General features: G+C 39.5%; 1 protein-coding gene across 1 annotated transcript in view; it reads right to left on the bottom strand.

Annotated features, from left to right (window-relative positions):
- Window positions 1–2626: 2626 nt before the first annotated feature.
- ITCH (itchy E3 ubiquitin protein ligase) overlaps window positions 2627–19502 on the bottom strand; it is a 57251-nt gene continuing 40375 nt past the window's right edge. The window contains exons 13-24 of the mRNA XM_060772326.2: window positions 19190–19318; window positions 18649–18721; window positions 17964–18035; window positions 17367–17455; window positions 15927–16086; window positions 15315–15448; window positions 14271–14411; window positions 10073–10193; window positions 9608–9712; window positions 8017–8113; window positions 7077–7149; window positions 2627–5789 (exon numbers count right to left, since the gene is read on the bottom strand). Of these exons, the coding sequence (XP_060628309.2) occupies window positions 5690–5789; window positions 7077–7149; window positions 8017–8113; window positions 9608–9712; window positions 10073–10193; window positions 14271–14411; window positions 15315–15448; window positions 15927–16086; window positions 17367–17455; window positions 17964–18035; window positions 18649–18721; window positions 19190–19318 (1294 nt within the window). The 3' untranslated portion in view covers window positions 2627–5689. The remainder of the gene's footprint in view (window positions 5790–7076; window positions 7150–8016; window positions 8114–9607; window positions 9713–10072; window positions 10194–14270; window positions 14412–15314; window positions 15449–15926; window positions 16087–17366; window positions 17456–17963; window positions 18036–18648; window positions 18722–19189; window positions 19319–19502) is intronic.

The following is a 19502-nucleotide window of genomic DNA, read 5'->3' as shown; positions in this document are numbered from 1 at the left end:
TAGCCCGAAAAAAAACCACAAGAACTGAGTGATCCCAGCCATGAAAGCCTTCGACAATACATTGTTTCCAAATGGTCTTCTTCCCATTTATTTCTATTTTACTTTTAAGAGTTTTTTTTTTCGTGTCAGGAGCAACTGAGAACTGCAAGTCACTTCTGGTGTGAGAGAATTGGCCGTCTGCAAGGACATTGCCCAGGGGACGGCCGGATGTTTTGATGTTTTTACCATCCTTGTGGGAGGCTTCTCTCATGTCTGCGCATGGGGAGCTGGAGCTGACAGAAGGAGCTCATCCGCACTCTCCCCAGATTTGAACCTGCGACCTGTTGGTCTTCAGTTCTGCCGGCACAAGGGTTTAACCCATTGTCACCAGGGGCTCCACTTTTAAGAGTGAAAAAGAATAGATTCCCACTCGACCTGTGCAGGTCTGCAGTGAATTTCATTGGAGAGCTGGGAATTTCAGTAAACACTTTGCCTAGGTTTCTCTGTGCAGGGTGAAACAGCTGCAATTGCTTATTGTTGTTTATTCCTCCATCTTGACTATGTTACGTGTGTGTGTTTATGAAGTGTTTGAAACAGAGTGGGGATCCTTTCACTGTTCCACAATCTCTCTTTCTGGACTCACCAGCATGGTGTCAAGAGTCCCTTCTAGTTTTCTAGGCTGTGGGATGTCAACATGTATGTCAAGGTGGCTCCAGACTTTCTATTTAGCATTACAACCAAATGTTTTTTTTTCCAACTCAAGCACATGTTGAACCTCATTTTCCCTACAAGATTGGATGATAGCAAACTTGGGAGTAAAGGAACTTTCTATTGTTCATTGTAATAGACAAATTGTTATCTACTTGAGTTGCACTAAGTAGATTGTTAGTTTGCCAGTTGGTGAATTCATATAGTTTTCTGTTGATAATTTGAGGTTTCTTCTGTTGTTATGGTGACACAGACTCTCCATATGGCTATTCTTCCTGCTTGAATGGATACATTTTAAATTGTTTATTATTATTATTAATTATTATTAACTTTATTTGTACCCTGCTAGCATTTCCCGAAGGACTCAATGCAGCTTACAAAGACTAAGGCCCTTAATAAAACAATAGCATAACAAAACACACAACTCATAAGCAAAACCAAAAACAATTAAAGCAATAACAAGAGTTTATAGTTTCAATTATATTGACAAATGTTTTACCTATATCTTTATCACAATCTATTTTGATTTTTGGTGTCTGGAGATTCAGTCCTTGATGTGTGAATGATGGGATAGAAATAAAAAGCTTACAATATGATAGTCTTCCAACTGATACTAACTTATAGTTGTTGCAACATTTGTTTTTAATATAGCCGTTTACAGTATGTTTTACCATACAGTACAGGTCTCAAATATTTTCAATATGGATTGGTTTTCTAATTTAGTAAACAGAGAATTAAATCTTCTGCCAGGGTTTAATCCAGGGATGGACAAAGTGCACATTCCAGGTGTTACTGAATTGCAGCTTCTAGCACTTTGCAATTGGTCCTGTTAGCTTGGGTTTGATGGGTACCATACTTTGTCTATCTTTTGTTTAAAACCTTGAAGCACATATTTGGCAATGTGGAAATACCTATTCAAAGGAAGACACTTGATGCCCGCTTAGAAAAATACTTCTGGTAAAAACTCATTGGAAGTGGGGGGTGGGAAAACTGTAGCTTTCCATATTTTGTTCAACTATAATACTCATCACTTGATTACTCTTAATAGTTGGGACTAATGGAAAGTAGTATCAAATGACATCTTTGAGGGCTATAGATTCTACATATCAATTTTGGAATATTTTTTCATGCCTAGAATTCATATCATTCTTTGACAAAGGCCAAGTACTTCCTTCTGCTTGCACGGCTCCACCACCTTCATCTCATTGTTAAACAGACTGAAAAAGCAGTAAGGAAAAGATAAGCAAACATACAGAAGACAGATATAGATTACCAAAGCTAATGAAGAATATGTGTTCTTGGACTTCATTTCTTTGGACAGAAAATTTGATACCACAGACAGAAATAATGGGGAAATAATAGGGACAGGTTCCTGCACTATGGAAGAGAAGAGCAGTTCAACATGTTTCAACAATCTCCCCACCTCTTGGGATGCCTTTTTCTTTCATCAGTGTCCTCTTTTCTCATCATTTTATTTTGGTGACTAGACTTATAGATCTGCACATTTTAAAGTGTGCTGAGGGGAGCTGGTGAGGTGGGTTTATCTGCTGCCCTATTCTCTCAATCAAGTCATCTGCATAGGCTCAGCAAAGGACTTTGGAGAAAGCTGCCATTTCCTTTGCCTATTGTAAGCACACACAGCTACAGCAGGATCAGTAATAGTAGAACCCTATTCTTTCTTAGCTCAAGCTTTATTGCATAGTTTAATACAGACGTATGCTGCAACCTAACACCACAAGTCTGTGTTTTTCCAGCTCTCTTTCATCACCCTTTCAATGCTGATGCTGCTTAAAAAACACTGCAAAATAGAGCTCTTCTTCATCAGATGTGTGCTTGTATGATAATTAGAACAGATGAGCTTCGATAAGGATGACTGTTTTGTTGTTTCAAGTCTGCAGAGAAAAACTTTTCACAACATGCAAGGAATGACAACAAATACTGGCTTTTTAGTACTTTTATAAAAGTTTGACTTGGTGAGAGACTCTTACAGTTACCTGAGTATTTGTAATTACAGTTCATGGAAAATTTAACAATGGGATCCTAGTACAGTATTTTACAATCCAGTGCCTCTGATTCCAGTTCTTATACTAGTTTGTTAGGGCACATAAACATCAACAATGATTCTGGGGAAAATATGCAACATACCACCACCGAAAGGGCTGGAAATACCAAAGCATTCAATGGGGCATTTGTCATTAAACCTTGTTGGAATGTTTATGCAGAATGAACCCAAATCAGAACTTCACCACAATGAAAATGATGGATCATGAAATTTCACACATTTAAGAATCCAAATATGTAGATTTCAGACTACTGATCCTGAGCCCTCCAGAAAGATAAGGCTTTGAGAACATTAAGATCAGTGGACCAAAATGTGTTCTTCATAAGGCAAAATTTCTAATACCAATGTTTCAGTTCAGATTGTGATGCTCTCATATGCATACAACAGAATGCAATATTCATTGCTATCTACATGCTGTTGATGCTATCCTAATCTTTGCAGAAAAGTATTGTTACAAATCAAATAATCTCTATTCGCCATTCAGAAAACCAATTTATTCCTCCACAGGCCTCCCAAATCCCCACAATGAGAAGAGAGGGGCCAACAGCTCAAATTTCCTTTTATTACTGCAACATAACATGGCATAAAGAAAAACATAATTTGGAATTTACAATGCATAGGGACTTTAAAAGCAAGTTTTTATTCTTATTTTAGAGGTATTGTTAGCATAATGCATACAATAAATCTGTTTAACAATACCTCGTGGTTATGATTCCATTTGTTAAATATCTTCAATTCTGAATGTTTAAAATACCTTCTTGTGCTTGGGATATCCAGCCCCCATTTCCTCTCTTACAGCAGTAAAGACAAATAAACAAACCATTTAAATTAAGAAATAAGCTAGACTCCCAGACTTTAAAAATATATACAAGCATTTACTTTTTTCTGAACTAAACATTTGAGCCATAAAAATATTAAACAGCCAAGCCCTATAGAACTAGGGTATTGGCTATTTTAATTAGAACTATCCTTTATTTTAAAAATATAGGGCAGAAAGCCTTTTGAATATTTATACATTAACAATATTCCTAAGTCCCTATATGAATCACAAACCATTATGGAGAACATAACTATTTCCCATAGCTTATATTTGTTACCTCAATTTCATTTCATTTCCATATTGTGTTAGACAACTATTTCTTAGTAAAACCAATAAAATATTTCTAAGGCTTTCCCCCCCCTCCATATGCCATTATTTTTAATACGCACATTAAGTATTCTGGTAGATGATGCGGGAAAACTCATCTCCAGGATACACACATATGCCCTCTACCAAAGTAGTAGTAGGTACTTTGTATAAGAGAAATACTTTTGTACGTGTTCTTTGAATGAACATTGAAGGGAAGGAAAAGGAAAGAGTGCTCAGTCACTCCTCAACACATTCACTGAAGGAACATGGGCTGTTTACATTAACTTACAGAGGAGTCCTAAAGGCATTAAGTTATTAAAATGGTTGATTATACCCATTTTCAATAGCCCTGAATAAGGTCTCCTCCTGCTGCTACTTGCTTCCTGGATGGGTAGATGATATCTGCTTCCAAGATAAAAAATTATCCAGTACATTTTATCTTTGACGATCTTGGCAAGCATTCAAAGGACTATGCTTCCATTACACAGAAGAACACCGAAGTATTATTTTACCAACATGCACAACTGCTGTTTCAAATGTTACCATCTCTCCTGTTAAGGTACAGAGCAGCATGCATACCACAGAATTATAAGAATCTGGAGGGAAAGGATAACAAGGCAGCAAAGCTGGACGCAAGGGCAAAGTGCTTTCATTCCAGAAACAGGAGTGTGGTTAAAGTATTGGTGTAAGCTTCCGAGGGATGTTATGAATTTGTAATAAAAAGCTGAAGCTCGAATTAGTTTTAGAACCAGGAGTGGGACAAATATGGAGACGCTCAAACACAGAAGTGCCTTGTTGAGGCAATATGAAGAATTAACTCATTACTGAAGGTCTCCTCAAGCCAGGCAGATAAGTCAGGTTTGATGTATTCAGTGAGGTTTACTTCTAGGTAAGTGCATGGAAACAAAAGTGCCAGTTGGGTAACAACGTTATTAGGAAGGAGGAAGCTATATCAGAGTTACCATTTGAGTCCAATGACCATTGGTATAATTCAAGCCTGCAAACAGGACAGGAAATGAATTCCAGTTGGAGCCAACTGAAGAGACTGATCATTCTCTTTCAGATTTACTACTACAGTACCATAAAAGCAAAAACTTCAATGTATGCCTCCATTAAAAATCAATTAAAATTCCTCTGAGTCCAAAGAGGTGCATCAAAACATAGGGGTAACCTGAGGAACATGATAATCATGGTTTTTTAAAAAGTGCTATGTTCTAGATGTGTACACTATCTCTACATGGCTGCTTCTGCTTCTCTTCCCCCTTGAACTGAGATGACTTCAGAATAAATCTTGGAAGGGCAGAAACAAGCAGACCTTACCAAGATAAAGAACAGATAAAAGGATCTGATTTACAGCACCCCGAGTCGGACTGCAAGCAAGCAAGCCCTGCTTGAAATAGGATGCTGCAGCACTGCAGCTACCAATGGACTTTCCAGTTCATCAGCAACAAAAGGTTGCTACTAAAATGGAAAGAAAAGGAGTACTTTTAGAAAAAAAAGAAAGAGAACAAACAAGAGCACACCTGACTTAATGAACATGAGTCAATACAAAGCTTTAGATGTACAGTTAGCCTCTAATTGGGGAAGATTATAGCTTCATCATTTTCAATTTTTCAAAAATTACTCTGAAGAAATGAAGAATTAGTGGAAATCAAATGGCAGAGTAACATCCATTTACTTACACACTAGCAATTGTTCAAATAAATCAAAATCAAGTCCTGTTTACAGTAAGAAGTGCAACTAGCAGAGGCAGTGAAGAATGCACCCCATATAGGAATTTACGTTCTTCAGGTGCAAATTCCCATCAAGTGTTATTCTTGTCCAAACCCTTCTGTTTCTTCTATTGCAAACAAAAGCTTTTCCTTCAGTTGTTCGTAACTCTTGTATGGTGGCAAGTCCAAGCGGTTGAAACTGAAAAGAAGGAGTAAGCTTAAATTCCATTTGGGACTTTTAAAAACCACAAAAAGTCCTACACAGTTTATCATGAATAGTTTGCTATATACATTGGAAACCGCACTGAGTCCCTTTCGGGGAGATAGGGTGGTCTACAAATAAATAAATAAATAAATAAATAAATGACTGGGAGAAACCTTACTCTTTTTAGAAAATTGTGAACTTTCAGATTTTTATCCTGCACACTGATATGCTCATTAGTCTAAATTTAAGCATATATCACTCAAAAAAGAGAAGTTATTTTGAAAATTACTGGGTCCCGTCCCCCCTACTACACAATTGAGTGTGACAAATCAAGAATGGCAGATTTGGGTAAAACTTAATTCTGTTGGAAAGTACAGATATTCTGCCCCCTGATTATAGAATACTGTTGTTTTCCAATTACTTTTTAATTTTGTATCTTGGAAATGGCAGAGGGGCAACTTCAGATGAATCCCCACCACTTTCAATTTCAAAAACTAGGTGTATTCTATGCAAACATTAAAGCACACATTTCTCTCTAAAGAAGGCGGCCATTTCAGCATGTATTAAAGGCAGGCCCACCAAGGGCTAAAACAGATTATTATGTGGATTCCAGGTGCTTGAAAGAGATAGGCCTGCTTCTGGTAATATGAAGCATTATGAAGTAGTATAATAAATTTGAAAGAGAACACTATTATGTCTGGAACATGGTTTGTTCAAGGAAATGCAGCTATGTAGCCATTGTTATGGATATGCGTCTCTAATGCTCCCATACATATTTAAATCAGATAATTGCTCTGCTCACTTAAAAGTATGATCTAAAAATTATGTGTATTTTTCATTCTGTCTGAGCGCAGCATTTGATTTGCATGAGAAGACAAAGACAATGGTAACAGCTGCCCAATGATTTTAAATGCTCGTCCCTACATCAAAGCTTCCTTTCATACATTAAGAAAAATTGGGCCGGTATATATACAACTGAATGTACACTTATGAAGTTTCAGACAATTTTGGCTCCCTGAATGACAGAAACATGGTAGCAAACAAGCATGCATAAATGCATCACATCTTTAGGTGCAATATGAAACACAACTGGTGTATACTTTTCTCTCTCTCTCTCCCTGCCCTCTGTCTCTTGTTACAAAGTAGAATAAGATCAGCAATACGTCTTTATATATTGTATTTATGTTTTCTTTATTCTATTTCTCACTTCATGCATGACCCAGGGCAGCCAAAATGATCCACATCTCAATTGTAATTTAATACGGAATACGGAATACTCACCAAGTATGGCTTCTAGGTAACCAATTTTCTTTACCAACTTTTTCAATACAGAACTTTTGGGGTCCATTGCTTGCTAAAATAATAACAATAAAAAGTATATCAGAGCTACTGAAAAAATGTTAGAAGAAATGATAGGATCAAACTGCTCTTAATTTTCAGCACACGGGAAAACAGAACAACTCAGAACAAGATATAACTTGAAAGCTCAATCCAAGTTTTGAGAAGTTATATAGTACGTGTTTATGAGAGCTGGCTAAACTTTAAATTTTGGTCTTCATTCTCTTCATAAGAAACTAGCATTCTCACCAAAGGCTGATGCTACAGAATAGCTCAATGTATATGACTAGTATATATGTTGTACCATAGTAACAACCTCACCCCTGAAATGTTTTTTAAAATGGGCAAAATATGTAGCCACTTTCAAAACTTAACAGGTGATAATGGAAAAAATGAGTGATGGTAGTGAAAAGGGGTAAATTTTCTGGGTTGGTGAGCAGAATGCATTACCCTGAAACTTGCATCAACTAAAGGAAAGATCTGGTGCAATAATCTAGACAATATTCTGAAACACAAGCCAAATAAGCTAAAATTGCCCACGTGATCATCCAGTTCTTCTCTGCATCACACAGGATCCAATACACTGTTTTGAAATAAGATCAAGAAGACTAAACATTCCACTACATTTAAATTTAGCGTATTGCCATCAATATAGTGAAACTACCTTCTGGTCAACACATGAAACATGTTTTATGTAATTTATCTTTTTTTTTGCTTTTTTTGGGTAAATATTATTATTAAAACCACTTTATTATGAAGAAAAAGAGAGCTGCCTACAATATGCTAGTGCATTCCACGTCGTGTATAATTTACCATTGGAAATACACAGTGGACATTTTGTCATACTGTTTCTCATACACTTTAGAAGAATAATTTTGCATACCCATGAGGTCAGAAAACCCTCCAACTGGTAATCGGCATGTTCCTGTGACAAACTGTAATAATCTCATTCTCTTCTCATTATCAATGTCCTTGACAAACTGCAAAAGAAAATGCATTTAAAATAATTTTAAAGAATGAGTGAGAGCATGCAATTCTTGTATACTTAATATGAGACTATGAACATTTTAAAGCAATTAGAATTGTTGTAAATACATTTCTTAGTTCAGATGCCTACAAGAGGATTTATGGGGTTGGATGGCATGGCTGAAGATCAGGACACAACATTTATTTACAATTTTGAGCTAAAGCATTGTACAAGTCAAACTAAACAAAGTTATTTTAAGCAGTTCCAGTATTAACAGACAGAAGTTACATAACCTATTTTCTCAATAGTTTTTTTTTTTTTTGCTATTGGACAATAGAAAGAGGGAGGGTTGCAAAAGAAATAGTAGCAAACTGGCAACATTAGGATGCTGAAAGGAATGCCTAGATAGAGTTGTGAAGGATTATTGCAGTACCACTACCATTTGCTATATTTCACTGGATAACTGATGTCTTTTTAAACCAGGAAGAGGTTAACTATAAAAATAAAAAAACTAGGTATGACAATAACATTCCAAATTCTAGGATGAAATTCCATAATATCTTTTTTATATTTGTGATCATGCTAATAGATGCAATACATTTCCAATTGTGCTAATGTGTATAGGGTAGCTTTACAGTAGCACTTAAGAACCTAACCATCATATCCTTGTTTGAACATTTAATACCAGTAAATATTACACAACCTAACAAAAAAGAAAAAAAAGTGTTTTGGTTTTTAAGCCTGTTCCTGGGGTTATTTGGTGTACTGATTCAGAAAACTGCATTGGATAGACCACATCAGCTCTAGGTTCTTAGATACACCAACTGGCAGATGCCATATGTCCTGTATCTCAAAAATCAGAGCCAATAAAGGAAAACTGGTGCCATTTTTGTAATCAGCAGGCCAAATACCCAGAAATAGGGCTAATGTTTGAGACACCAAAATCTGTGTTTTGGCTTGTTTGTTTATGTGTGCGTGTGTGTGTTGTCATCACATATTTCCCAGCATGGTCAGCTGTGAATCACACATTAGGTATATTCCTGCGCTCGCACAGGCAGCAACGGACATTCTCGAGACTATTGGCTAATGTTTGAGACACCAAAATCTGTGTTTTGGCTCGCGTGTTTGTTTATGTGTGTGTGTGTGTGTGTGTGTGTGTGTGTTGTCATCACATATCCCTCAAGTTATTAAATGATGGAATCCTTAAATTTTTCTTTTTTACTGTTCTGGCTAAATTTAGGTGAGCAAGCAACTGCTTTTTGGAATTTAGCAAGTCTGAAGCTTATGCCAAAATTTACAGTAACCTAAGATTTTCCTGTTTTGCAGCAGAATGATAGCATGGTTGTATCTTTGAAAACTGAGGCTAACCTCCAATACTGAATGGAGAATACTCAGGAAACTATTTGAACAAGAACTGAGGAAGCCATAGTCTACTTTCCAAAGATTAATTACCCAAGCCTTTGGAGATTTGGTACAATATTTTTGTATACATTAGAGTAATACAAACCTGCCAAAACCACACAATTTGCTTGCTTGTCCTTGTATAATGCCGGTAGATGGTATGCCTTTGCCAGTCAGTCAAGTCAATTTCCTGCATTCCACACAAAAGCACCTTTTGGAAGAGGCAGATAACAGTTACAATCCAGAAATTTATGATACGTATATGATAGAAAGTTGAAAAAGTAAGGCTTTCTAAATGCTTTTTATTGGGATTTGGGTAAAGCTTGCTGCTGTCTTTATACTGAGCATAGCTTCCTTGTTCAGATTTATATTTATCAGATTTATATTTATCAAAAGGCTATTATCTGATTCTTAATATAAATTAATATATACCTTGACTGTTTGCGGTAAGGTTAACACAATCCCAATGGCCACCTTCTACTCTCTCTATTTCAGCATAATCAAAATTATTAGCATGCATAAGCCCCTGAAAATATTCTTGCAGCTAATATGCTTTAAAGATTAGATTTACCTCAAGTTCCTTGGCATCAAAATACTGCAAGTACTGCTGCGGTAAGATCTCATTGAAACCTTCAAAGAAAGCTTGTGTTTGTTCTTCAACACCCCGGGAAAGTCTCCATTCAGCTACTAATCTGGAATTAAAAAAATGATTTCAAAGCTATCTCTTAGATCTGCAATGGATCATAATTTATATTAAATAAGGCTGCATAATACCATTATGGAGAGAATACCAAACACTCCATTCATTGCGGCATGCCACTTTCAAAAGAGAAACTCGTTAAGTATATTTTTGAGAAAAGCTCAGAGTGTGATAAACATTCATAACAGCTCTTTATATTTTGGCTGTGAACATCTTCGATAAACCTATCAACCATGTATCAAGTTTTAGTGTAAAAACTAAAGTAGGTTACTTTATTACACCCACTTGAGAAATTTATTATTTATTTATTATTTATTATTTGCATTTGTTGACCGCCACTCTCAGCCCGAAGGCGACTCGTGACGGTGCACAGAACATAGAACATAAAGACAACGATTACAATAGATTAGGACTACGACATACATCTTACTAACACACAGCTAATTAAGCTAAAAATCCGCTTCGTCTTGTTTGAATCATAATCAATCTCGTAGTCATAGTCCATTCCGGTGGTCATTCCAGGAAAACAAAGCACTTAATTGAAGGCCTTTTCGAAGAGCCAGGTCTTCAGGCCCCTACGGAAGGCCATGAGGGAAGGCGCCTGTCTGATTGCAGCAGGGAGGGAGTTCCACAGCCGGGGGGCCACCACCGAGAAGGCCCGTTCTCTAGTCCCCGCCAGGCGTGCCTGTGAGGCAGGCGGGACCGAGAGAAGGGCCTCCCCGGACGATCTCAAGGTCCTCGTGGGCTCGTAGGCCGAGATGCGGTACTCGAGGTATTTTGGGCCGGAACCGTTTAGGGCTTTGTAGGTTAACACCAGCACCTTAAATTGGGCCCGGTAGCTGATCGGCAGCCAGTGGAGCTGGGACAGCAAGGGCGTTGTGCGCTCCCTGCGTCCCGCTCCGGTTAACAACATGGCTGCCGCGCGCTGGACTAGCTGGAGCTTCCGGGCCGTCTTCAAGGGCAGCCCCACGTAGAGAGCGTTGCAGTAGTCGAGGCGGGATGTGACCAAAGCGTGTACCACCGTGGCCAAGTCAGACTTCCCAAGATACGGGCGCAGCTGGCGCACGAGCCGAAGCTGTGCTAATGCTCCCCTGGTCACCGCTGAAACCTGGGGCTCCAGGCTCAACGATGAGTCCAGGGTCACACCCAAGCTGCGAACCTGCGCCTTCAAGGGGAGTGCGACCCCGTCCAGCACAGGCTGTAACCCTATACCCTGTTCGGCCTTGCGACTGACCAGGAGTACCTCTGTCTTGTCTGGATTTAATTTCAGTTTGTTCGCCCTCATCCAGACCGTCACAGCGGCCAGGCACCGGTTCAGGACTTCGACAGCCTCCTTAGTAGCAGGTGGGAAGGAGTGACAGAGTTGGACGTCATCTGCGTACAGGTGACACCGCACCCCGAAACTCCGGATGATCTCACCCAGCGGCTTCATGTAGATGTTAAACAGCATGGGGGACAGTATGGAGCCCTGAGGAACACCACAGGTCAAAGGCTGTGGTGTTGAACAGGAGTCCCCCAATAACACCTTCTGGGTACGACCCTCCAGAAATGACTGGAGCCACCGCAAAGCGGTGCCCCCAAGGCCCATCTCTGCAAGGCGTCCCAGAAGGATACCGTGGTCGACGGTATCGAAGGCCGCTGAGAGATCCAGAAGCACCAACAGGGACACACTCCCCCTGTCTAGCTCCCGGCGGAGATCATCCACTAAGGCGACCAAGACCGTCTCGGTACCATGTCCCGGTCTGAAGCCAGACTGTGGCGGATCCAGATAATCCGTGTCTCTCAAGAATACCTGGAGTTGTGAGGCCACCACGCTTTCCATGACTTTGCCCAAAAAGGGAAGATTGGAAACAGGCCGAAAGTTGTCAAATTTAGTGGGGTCCAGTGATGGTTTCTTCAACAGCGGCTTTATAATAGCCTGTTTTAGGCTCGCTGGAATCGTGCCTTCCCGAAGGGAGGCATTAACCACCACCGTTACCCACTCAGCCAATCCCCCTCTGGCCTCTTTCAGAAGCCAGGATGGGCAGGGGTCTAGGATGGACGTGGTAGGCCTCATTCCTCCAAGTATCTTGTCCACATCCTCGGGTTTCACAAACTGAAAAGAATCCATCAAAATAGGACAAGCAGGTGCTTGTGTCACATCCACAGAGACTGCATTTAATGTGGCGTCCAGCCCAGAGCGGATCAAAGCGACTTTGTCTGCAAAGAACCGAGCAAATGCTTCACAGCGCGCTGCCGAGTTGTCAGGGCTCCCACCTAAAATAGGGGGAGTTAAAAGACCTCTGACAATCCGAAACAACTCCGCTGGACGGTTCTTTGCAGACGCAATAGTAGCCGCAAAGAAAGTTTTCTTTGCGGCTTTTATTGCCGCGGCATATGCCCTTAAAAAGGACACAAACCGTGCTCGGTTTGGCTCGCTTGGGTCCGAGCGCCACACGCTCTCTAGTTCCCTCTTCCTTCGCTTCATCGCTGCCAGCTCCTCAGTGAACCAAGGAGCTGGTTTAGCTCGGTTACTTGAGAGGGGACGTTCCGGAGCGATCCTGTCAATTGCCCTGGTCATCTCCCCATTCCAGAGAGCGACCAAGGCCTCGACATGGTCACCTACCGAGGTGGCGGGAAAATCCCCAAGAGCCGTCAGGAATCCGTTCGGATCCATAAGCCTCCTGGGGCGGACCATCTTAATGGGTCCTCCACCCTTGCGGAGGTTAGGGGGCGCAGTGAGCCTGAATCTGATCAGGAAGTGGTCGGTCCATGGCAACGGAGAGATAGACAACTCCTCCACACCGCCACCCTGCTCCCATCCCTGGCAGAAAACCAAGTCCAATGTGTGTCCAGCACAGTGGGTGGGGCCAGTTATTTGCTGGGACAGCCCCATGGTTGCCATGGCAGACATGAAGTCCTGAGCCGCTCCTGTGAGGGTCGCCTCGGCATGGATGTTGAAGTCCCCCAGCACAAGAAGCCGTTGGGACTCCACCACCAGGCTCGAGACCACCCCCGCTAGCTCAGGCAGGGAGACTGTAGTGCAGCGAGGTGGACGGTACACTACAAGAATCCCTATTCTGTCCCTATTCTGTCCCGGTCACCCACCCTCAGGTGGACGCATTCGAAATTTGTGGTCTGCGGGATAGGACTCCTGGTCAGACGGATGGAATCTCTATAGACCACTGCGACCCCGCCTCCCCGTCCTCCGGCTCTTGGTTGGTGTTGCACGGAGAAACCTGGAGGACAAAGCTGGGAGAGGTTTACGCCCCCCGCTTCATCCAACCAGGTCTCCGTAATGCACGCCAGATCTGCCCGCTCTTCCAGGATTAAGTCCCGGATCCAGGTCGTTTTTCCGTTGACAGATCTGGCGTTCAACAACACCACCTTCAAGCCAGAGGGCCCGCTCACCCGGTTACACCAATTTACCTTAGGAGACCGGTTGGGGGTTGTTAATATGGATAAGCGGTCCGAATTAGGCCGAATTAGAGGTCTCCTTTTCCCGCATCTCCTCCTTCCCACCACGACCTCTATGGGGGCCCCTCGGCTAGCGGAACTCCTCCCTTCCTCCATGCCGCAGTTTATGACCAGGATCTTATTCACTATTCCAACTGATGTTTGAGATGCTGGCGTTTTTTCTTGCCAATTGTTTTGGTCTCCTTTATCCCCCCTCCCCTCCTCATTGTTCTTCAGCGGCACCAGCCCTCCTCCTCCCCTGCTCCTTCCACCAATCAATAATTGATCATTTGAGCATCATAAAAAGTGTACTCTGAAGCAGAAATGCTGCTCTCCATAGGCAAGAATGAAGAGCCTCAACAGAAACACTGGGAAATGGAGGAAGGAGGAGATGATATACAAAACTGTAACCTAAACAGTCAGGCTAACACAAGGCACACTGAATCCCATCATGAAACCTGAAAAGATCAAAAGGATCTACTGAGTGAACCCAGCTGTATCTGACTGAAAGTAAGAAGACATTGAAAAATCCCATTTTTCATGTATTACTAATAATGGTTTCAAAAATGTATTAAAGCATGCAGAATGGTAACTCTGAACAAAAACTTTATTTGACAGCTTAGTTTGAACTTACCTAATGTATTCTTCCTTGTTTTCTTCAGTTACCTGGACATTGCTGCCATTAGGTTTCAAATCATGGCTCTTTATTTCACCTAGAATTTCTTTATCGACTGAGAAATACATTTCCAAGCCACATTCCTCAATATTGTTTTCCCTTAAAAAAAAAGAAAAGAAGAATGCCATATGCCATTTACTACACAAATTCCTCATTGTGTCATGCATAGCTTCACCTTAAACATGTTTACTTTATTTTTAAAAACCCCTACTAATTTTATGCTTAGTATTACAGCCCAAGGATGTATTTGGCATTTATATTTGATATCTAAAATAATTTAAGTCATCTTTTGAATTTAAAAAATGCTCAAAGCCATTAACACATATGAAACATGTCAAAGTAAAAACATACAACATTAGGCATGGTAATGTGCCTACATAAAGCACATTATTCTGAATCAATTCTTTTAACAGGAAAATTCAATACTCAGTTTCAGTGAATATGCATTTAAAATCGAAACTACATATATTATTTTTGATGTATATGTGCATATAGAGTCCCTAGGTGGGAGATAGGGGGGCACCAAGACACAGCTTCATTGTGTTTTATGTATTACATATTATTTATTTAGATTGTAAGCCTTAAGGTAAAGGTAAAGGTTTCCCCAACATTAAGTCTAGTCATGTCCGACTCTGGAGGGTGGTGCTCATCTTCCTGCAGAAGTGGTACCAATTGATCTACTCACATTTGCATGTTTTCGAATTGCTAGGTTGGCAGAAGCTGGAGCTAACAACAGCAGCTCACCCTGTTACCCAGATTCAAACTTCCAACCTTTTGGTCAGCAAGTTCTGCAGCTCAGCGGTTTAACCTGCTGTGCCAACTGGGGCCCCAGCCTTAGGGCTGTAAGCCTTAGAGCAAATCAAAATGTTGAAAGATAGTCTGAGTGCGTTTGTGGCTGAAGAGCAGGGGAAAAAAACCTCTAAATAATAACAGTAATAACAATATAGTAAAATAAATCACAATTATCGGGATAACTTGAAGCAGCCAAACTATGAAACTCACTTTACCCAGATGAGAGAGTTATAGAACTCTGGATCTACAGTTTCCAAATCTTTCAAGCCAACAGGCTTGTTGAGGATACGTTTGTAGAATGGTTGAGAAAAACCCGTGTCAATAAATTTCCCATGGAACAAAGCCTGCAAAAGAGGGAAATTAATGCAATTTCTATTATGATCTTAGGGCTATATATTTCATTTCTGTATCCAACAGGGTAAGTTATAATTTCCTATGGTGAAAATGCAAATTAAAATAAATAAAACAAAGAACCCAATAAAGTAAAAGACAACAAACTATAAATATACCTTCAAATATGCCAAATTTTCACCCTCTGTACAAATGATGCATATAAGCAGTACTGTATTAAAGATAGCACTGGCAACAACACTAAGCTTGACAAGCTTTTCAAGCATACTGTGCAAAGAAATGCAACTGTAAACACAGAAGATAGGAGTAATATTGAGAAGGATTAGCTTATCATAGCTCTAAAAACAAATGAACATGTTTTACAAATGGCTTCAGCTCAGAGAGCCTCAACCAGTAAGACTCAGCTGTTTCTTATTGTTTCCCACTATCCAAAGCGTCCCATTCAATTTTTGTTTCACACTCTGAACTCACCATGGCAATAAATCTGCCAATAAAGCGGAAGTATTTGAGGTGATCTGGATTGATGTAAGACGCTGGGTTTATCTGTAGGCAGTAGTTATCCTTCCCTGCATATTCAAACAGGCAATACATTGGGTTCAGCACTTCATGCGACAACAGAAAGAACCATTCCCTGAAACCACATAAAGAACTCACAGTCAACACCACAGAAAATCAATTTAAATTTAGACATTTCTGTGCATAAATAACTTCTAACAAAAGTACTAAATTTACATATAGCTAGCTGGAATGAATATGCCAACAACTTGGATAATACAACACATTTTCTCTCTCAAATAGATGTATTGGAGTTGCTCTTATAAAACACAAACTACAATCAAAGTTATTATAAATTTTGAATCAATTTTGAGGACCGAGTTTTCTCTAAAGTTTATTATTTTTCCTCTCTTGCATAGGAAAACTATGTACATTTCAACACCACAAGTAACTGATGCTAAGTATGTCCAAGTTTTGTATGTATAGGTTAATTTTTTTCAAATCTCAAGATATTCATTTCCTAGGCACCAACAAGTCAGAAACAAATTTATAGAATTGCTTGTAAAGGGAACTCTAACAAAAGGAGGTAATTCTGGGTTGCTGTGAGTTTTCCAAGCTGTATGATCATGTTCCAGAAGCATTCCCCCGACATTTTGCCCACATCTATGGCAGGCATCCTCAGGCCTGTTGTGAGGTCTGTTGGAAACAAGGCAAGTGGGGTTTATATATCTGTGGAATGTCTGGGGTGGGAGAAAGAACTCTTGCCTGCTCGAGGCAAGCATGAATGTTGCAACTGGCCACCTTGATTAGCATTGAATGGCCTTGCAACTTCAAAGATTGGCTGATTCCTGCCTGGGGGAATCCTTTGTTGGGAGATGTTAGTTGGCCCTGATTCTTTCATGTCAGAGATTCCCCTGTTGTTTGACTGTCCCTCTTTATTTACTGTCCTGATTTTAGAGGTTTTTTTTAATACTGGTAGCCAGGTTTTGTTCATTTTCATGGTTTACTCCTTTCTGTTGATTTTGTCCACATGCTTGTGGATTTTAATGGCTTCTCTGTGTAGTCTGACATGGTGGTTGTTAGAGGGTCCAGCATTTCTGTGTTCCCAAATAATAAGTTGTGTCCAGGTTGGTTCATCAAGTGCTCTGCCATGGCTGACTTCCCTGGTTGAATTAGTCTGCAGTGCCTTTCATGTTTGTTGATTTGTCTTTGGGCGCTGCGTTTGTGGTCCCTATGTAAACTTGTCCACAGCTGCATGGTATACAGTAGACTCCTGCAGAGGTGAGAGGATCCCTCTTTCCTCTGAATGAGTTAATTCTTTTGCAAAAGTTGTTGCAACACTCCCTCACCTCTGAATCTTTTCAACCCAATCATTTCAAGTGGCTTGATTGTTTCTATAACATAAGTCAGCCCTACCGTGCAACGCCTCCATAATCTAATCCTTCTTCTCCAGGAAAAATGACCCATAAGCGTCTTCGGAGGTCCAGGGGACTGAGGCTCATTATCTTAGTGGGGGGAAAAAATCAGACGATTACCCTTCTAATAGTTATCCACATAACTATTCAGATTAAAATACTGTCTCATATTTATTTTTAAAGTTTTATTTACTTATTTCAAAACATTTAACATAATACTTCATATATTCCCAGATCTATACTCCTCCCTCCCCTACCCCACATACAATTTTATCAGTCCTGTTACTTCTACTTACTTTAATTTCATCCATTACATATAACTACTGTAATATACATTTTAATTGTTCAACCAGTCTTTCTTGAAGGCTTGATAGTTGTAATTCACTGTTACTTTTACACGTGAATCTAACAAATGGCTTCCATGTATTTATTGTTTTATTCCGTCCTTCTGGAATATTTTGAAGTACCCCAAATTTGACCCTTCAACCATTTTATAAAGCTATTTAGAGACGCATGATAAATGCAGTGAAGTGATCAGAGTGTTTTTAAAAAGGATAAAACAAAATTTTACCTTGCATTAAGTACTCAAAATACTTACTTGCTGGAATGAATCTTCAAACAATGTTTTCCTGCTCACTGTGATTTTTATGTGTTGGGGCATAGCCAATTGCTGAAACAGAAGAAACAAATTTGATAAACAAAGTATAAACATTCAAGCATATAATGAACCCTCCTTATTTGTGAGCTCTGGATCACTGCCATTTTTTAAAAAATATCTGTTATTTAATATTGAGTTTAAAAAAATAGTGGGACTACTATGTGTTTGTCAAAAGTCTCACATGCCAGTGAAAATATCCAAGAAGCCATCTGGCATGCATTATCATTGCCATTATTATTATTATTATTATTATTATTATTATTATTATTATTTAGGAAAATAGACAGAATTATAACAGATACATTGAAAATTGTTTGCTATGTGCCTTCAAGACAATCCTGAATTATGGTAGCCTTATCTTTCTTTTAATTACGTTTGCTGTTGCCTTTTCCTGAGTCTAACATATTGTCAGTTGCCATCTTGGGTTTCGACAGGTGAGCTTAGATATGAATTAAGGCCTCCAGGATTTGTCTTCCAGACATGTAGGTTAGACATGAACTTGACTGTATGCAGAAAGCCAACAGAGAATACACCAGGAAACTCTTATTTTGAAGGTACAATTAAATGCCTTTGGTATGCCTTAATGGTTCCCAAAAATGCATTCCCAAAATGAAAGATAATTTACCTGACACCAAAACCGGAAGTACTGGACCTTTGCTTTGAAATCACGTACATAAGCTATCTGAGGTCCATTGTCTCTGTAAACAGAAAGTATAGTTACAATGTTAGAACACAAGTGTGCAATTGACATCAACTTCAAGCCTAGATAACAGAATAAGCTGTTCTAAAATACTGAAGGTTTATTTTTGAGAAGCATATGCAATTGGATTACATTCAGTATTTCTGAAGTCACTGAACTCAACATTTTCTCTTGGGACAGATATTTAGGATTTGAGAAGGCAGATGAAATCTTTTTAGAGTTTTTAAGTAGTGATGAATGAGCATCTCATTTTAATTTATAGATGCTATGTAAGTGGATCTCTCTTAGTAAAAATGATCTAAGCCAGAGGTATGCCCTGAGAACAAAGATTATAGAAATGTTTCACTTGTTGCTACTGATTCGACACAAAGTCAACTGATATGACAGATGTGGAAAATTAACAATACACTTGTTAAAGTTACTACACTACTTTAAAGATAACTCAGATTGTAATGGGATGACTTACAGAGCAGACTTTCCAGTGCGCGGATCTATATATGTTGTTGTTCTTCTGTTATGATCCACAAAATATGGAATTCCATCCACCGTGAATCTCATCTCCCAGCCTTCCGGTAAAGGTTTCTCATTTAACTGACTGAAAAAGAACAAAAAAACAAAATATTTACAAGAAATGAATTTATACATATCATTATGGATATCACATGCTGGTGGTTGCTATGTTTTTGTCCATAAACCGTTTGGTTTTACCAGTGCGTTAAAACCAATAATCAAATAGTACACTTATCTCTATTTATATTGGGTTCTAGGGAGAAGTCCAA

Source organism: Anolis sagrei, chromosome 4, assembly GCF_037176765.1.
Source record: "Anolis sagrei isolate rAnoSag1 chromosome 4, rAnoSag1.mat, whole genome shotgun sequence".
Taxonomy (NCBI): Eukaryota; Metazoa; Chordata; class Lepidosauria; order Squamata; family Dactyloidae; genus Anolis; species Anolis sagrei.
The sequence above is the reverse complement of the archived record's forward strand: the minus strand, read 5'-3'. Positions and strand labels throughout refer to the sequence as shown.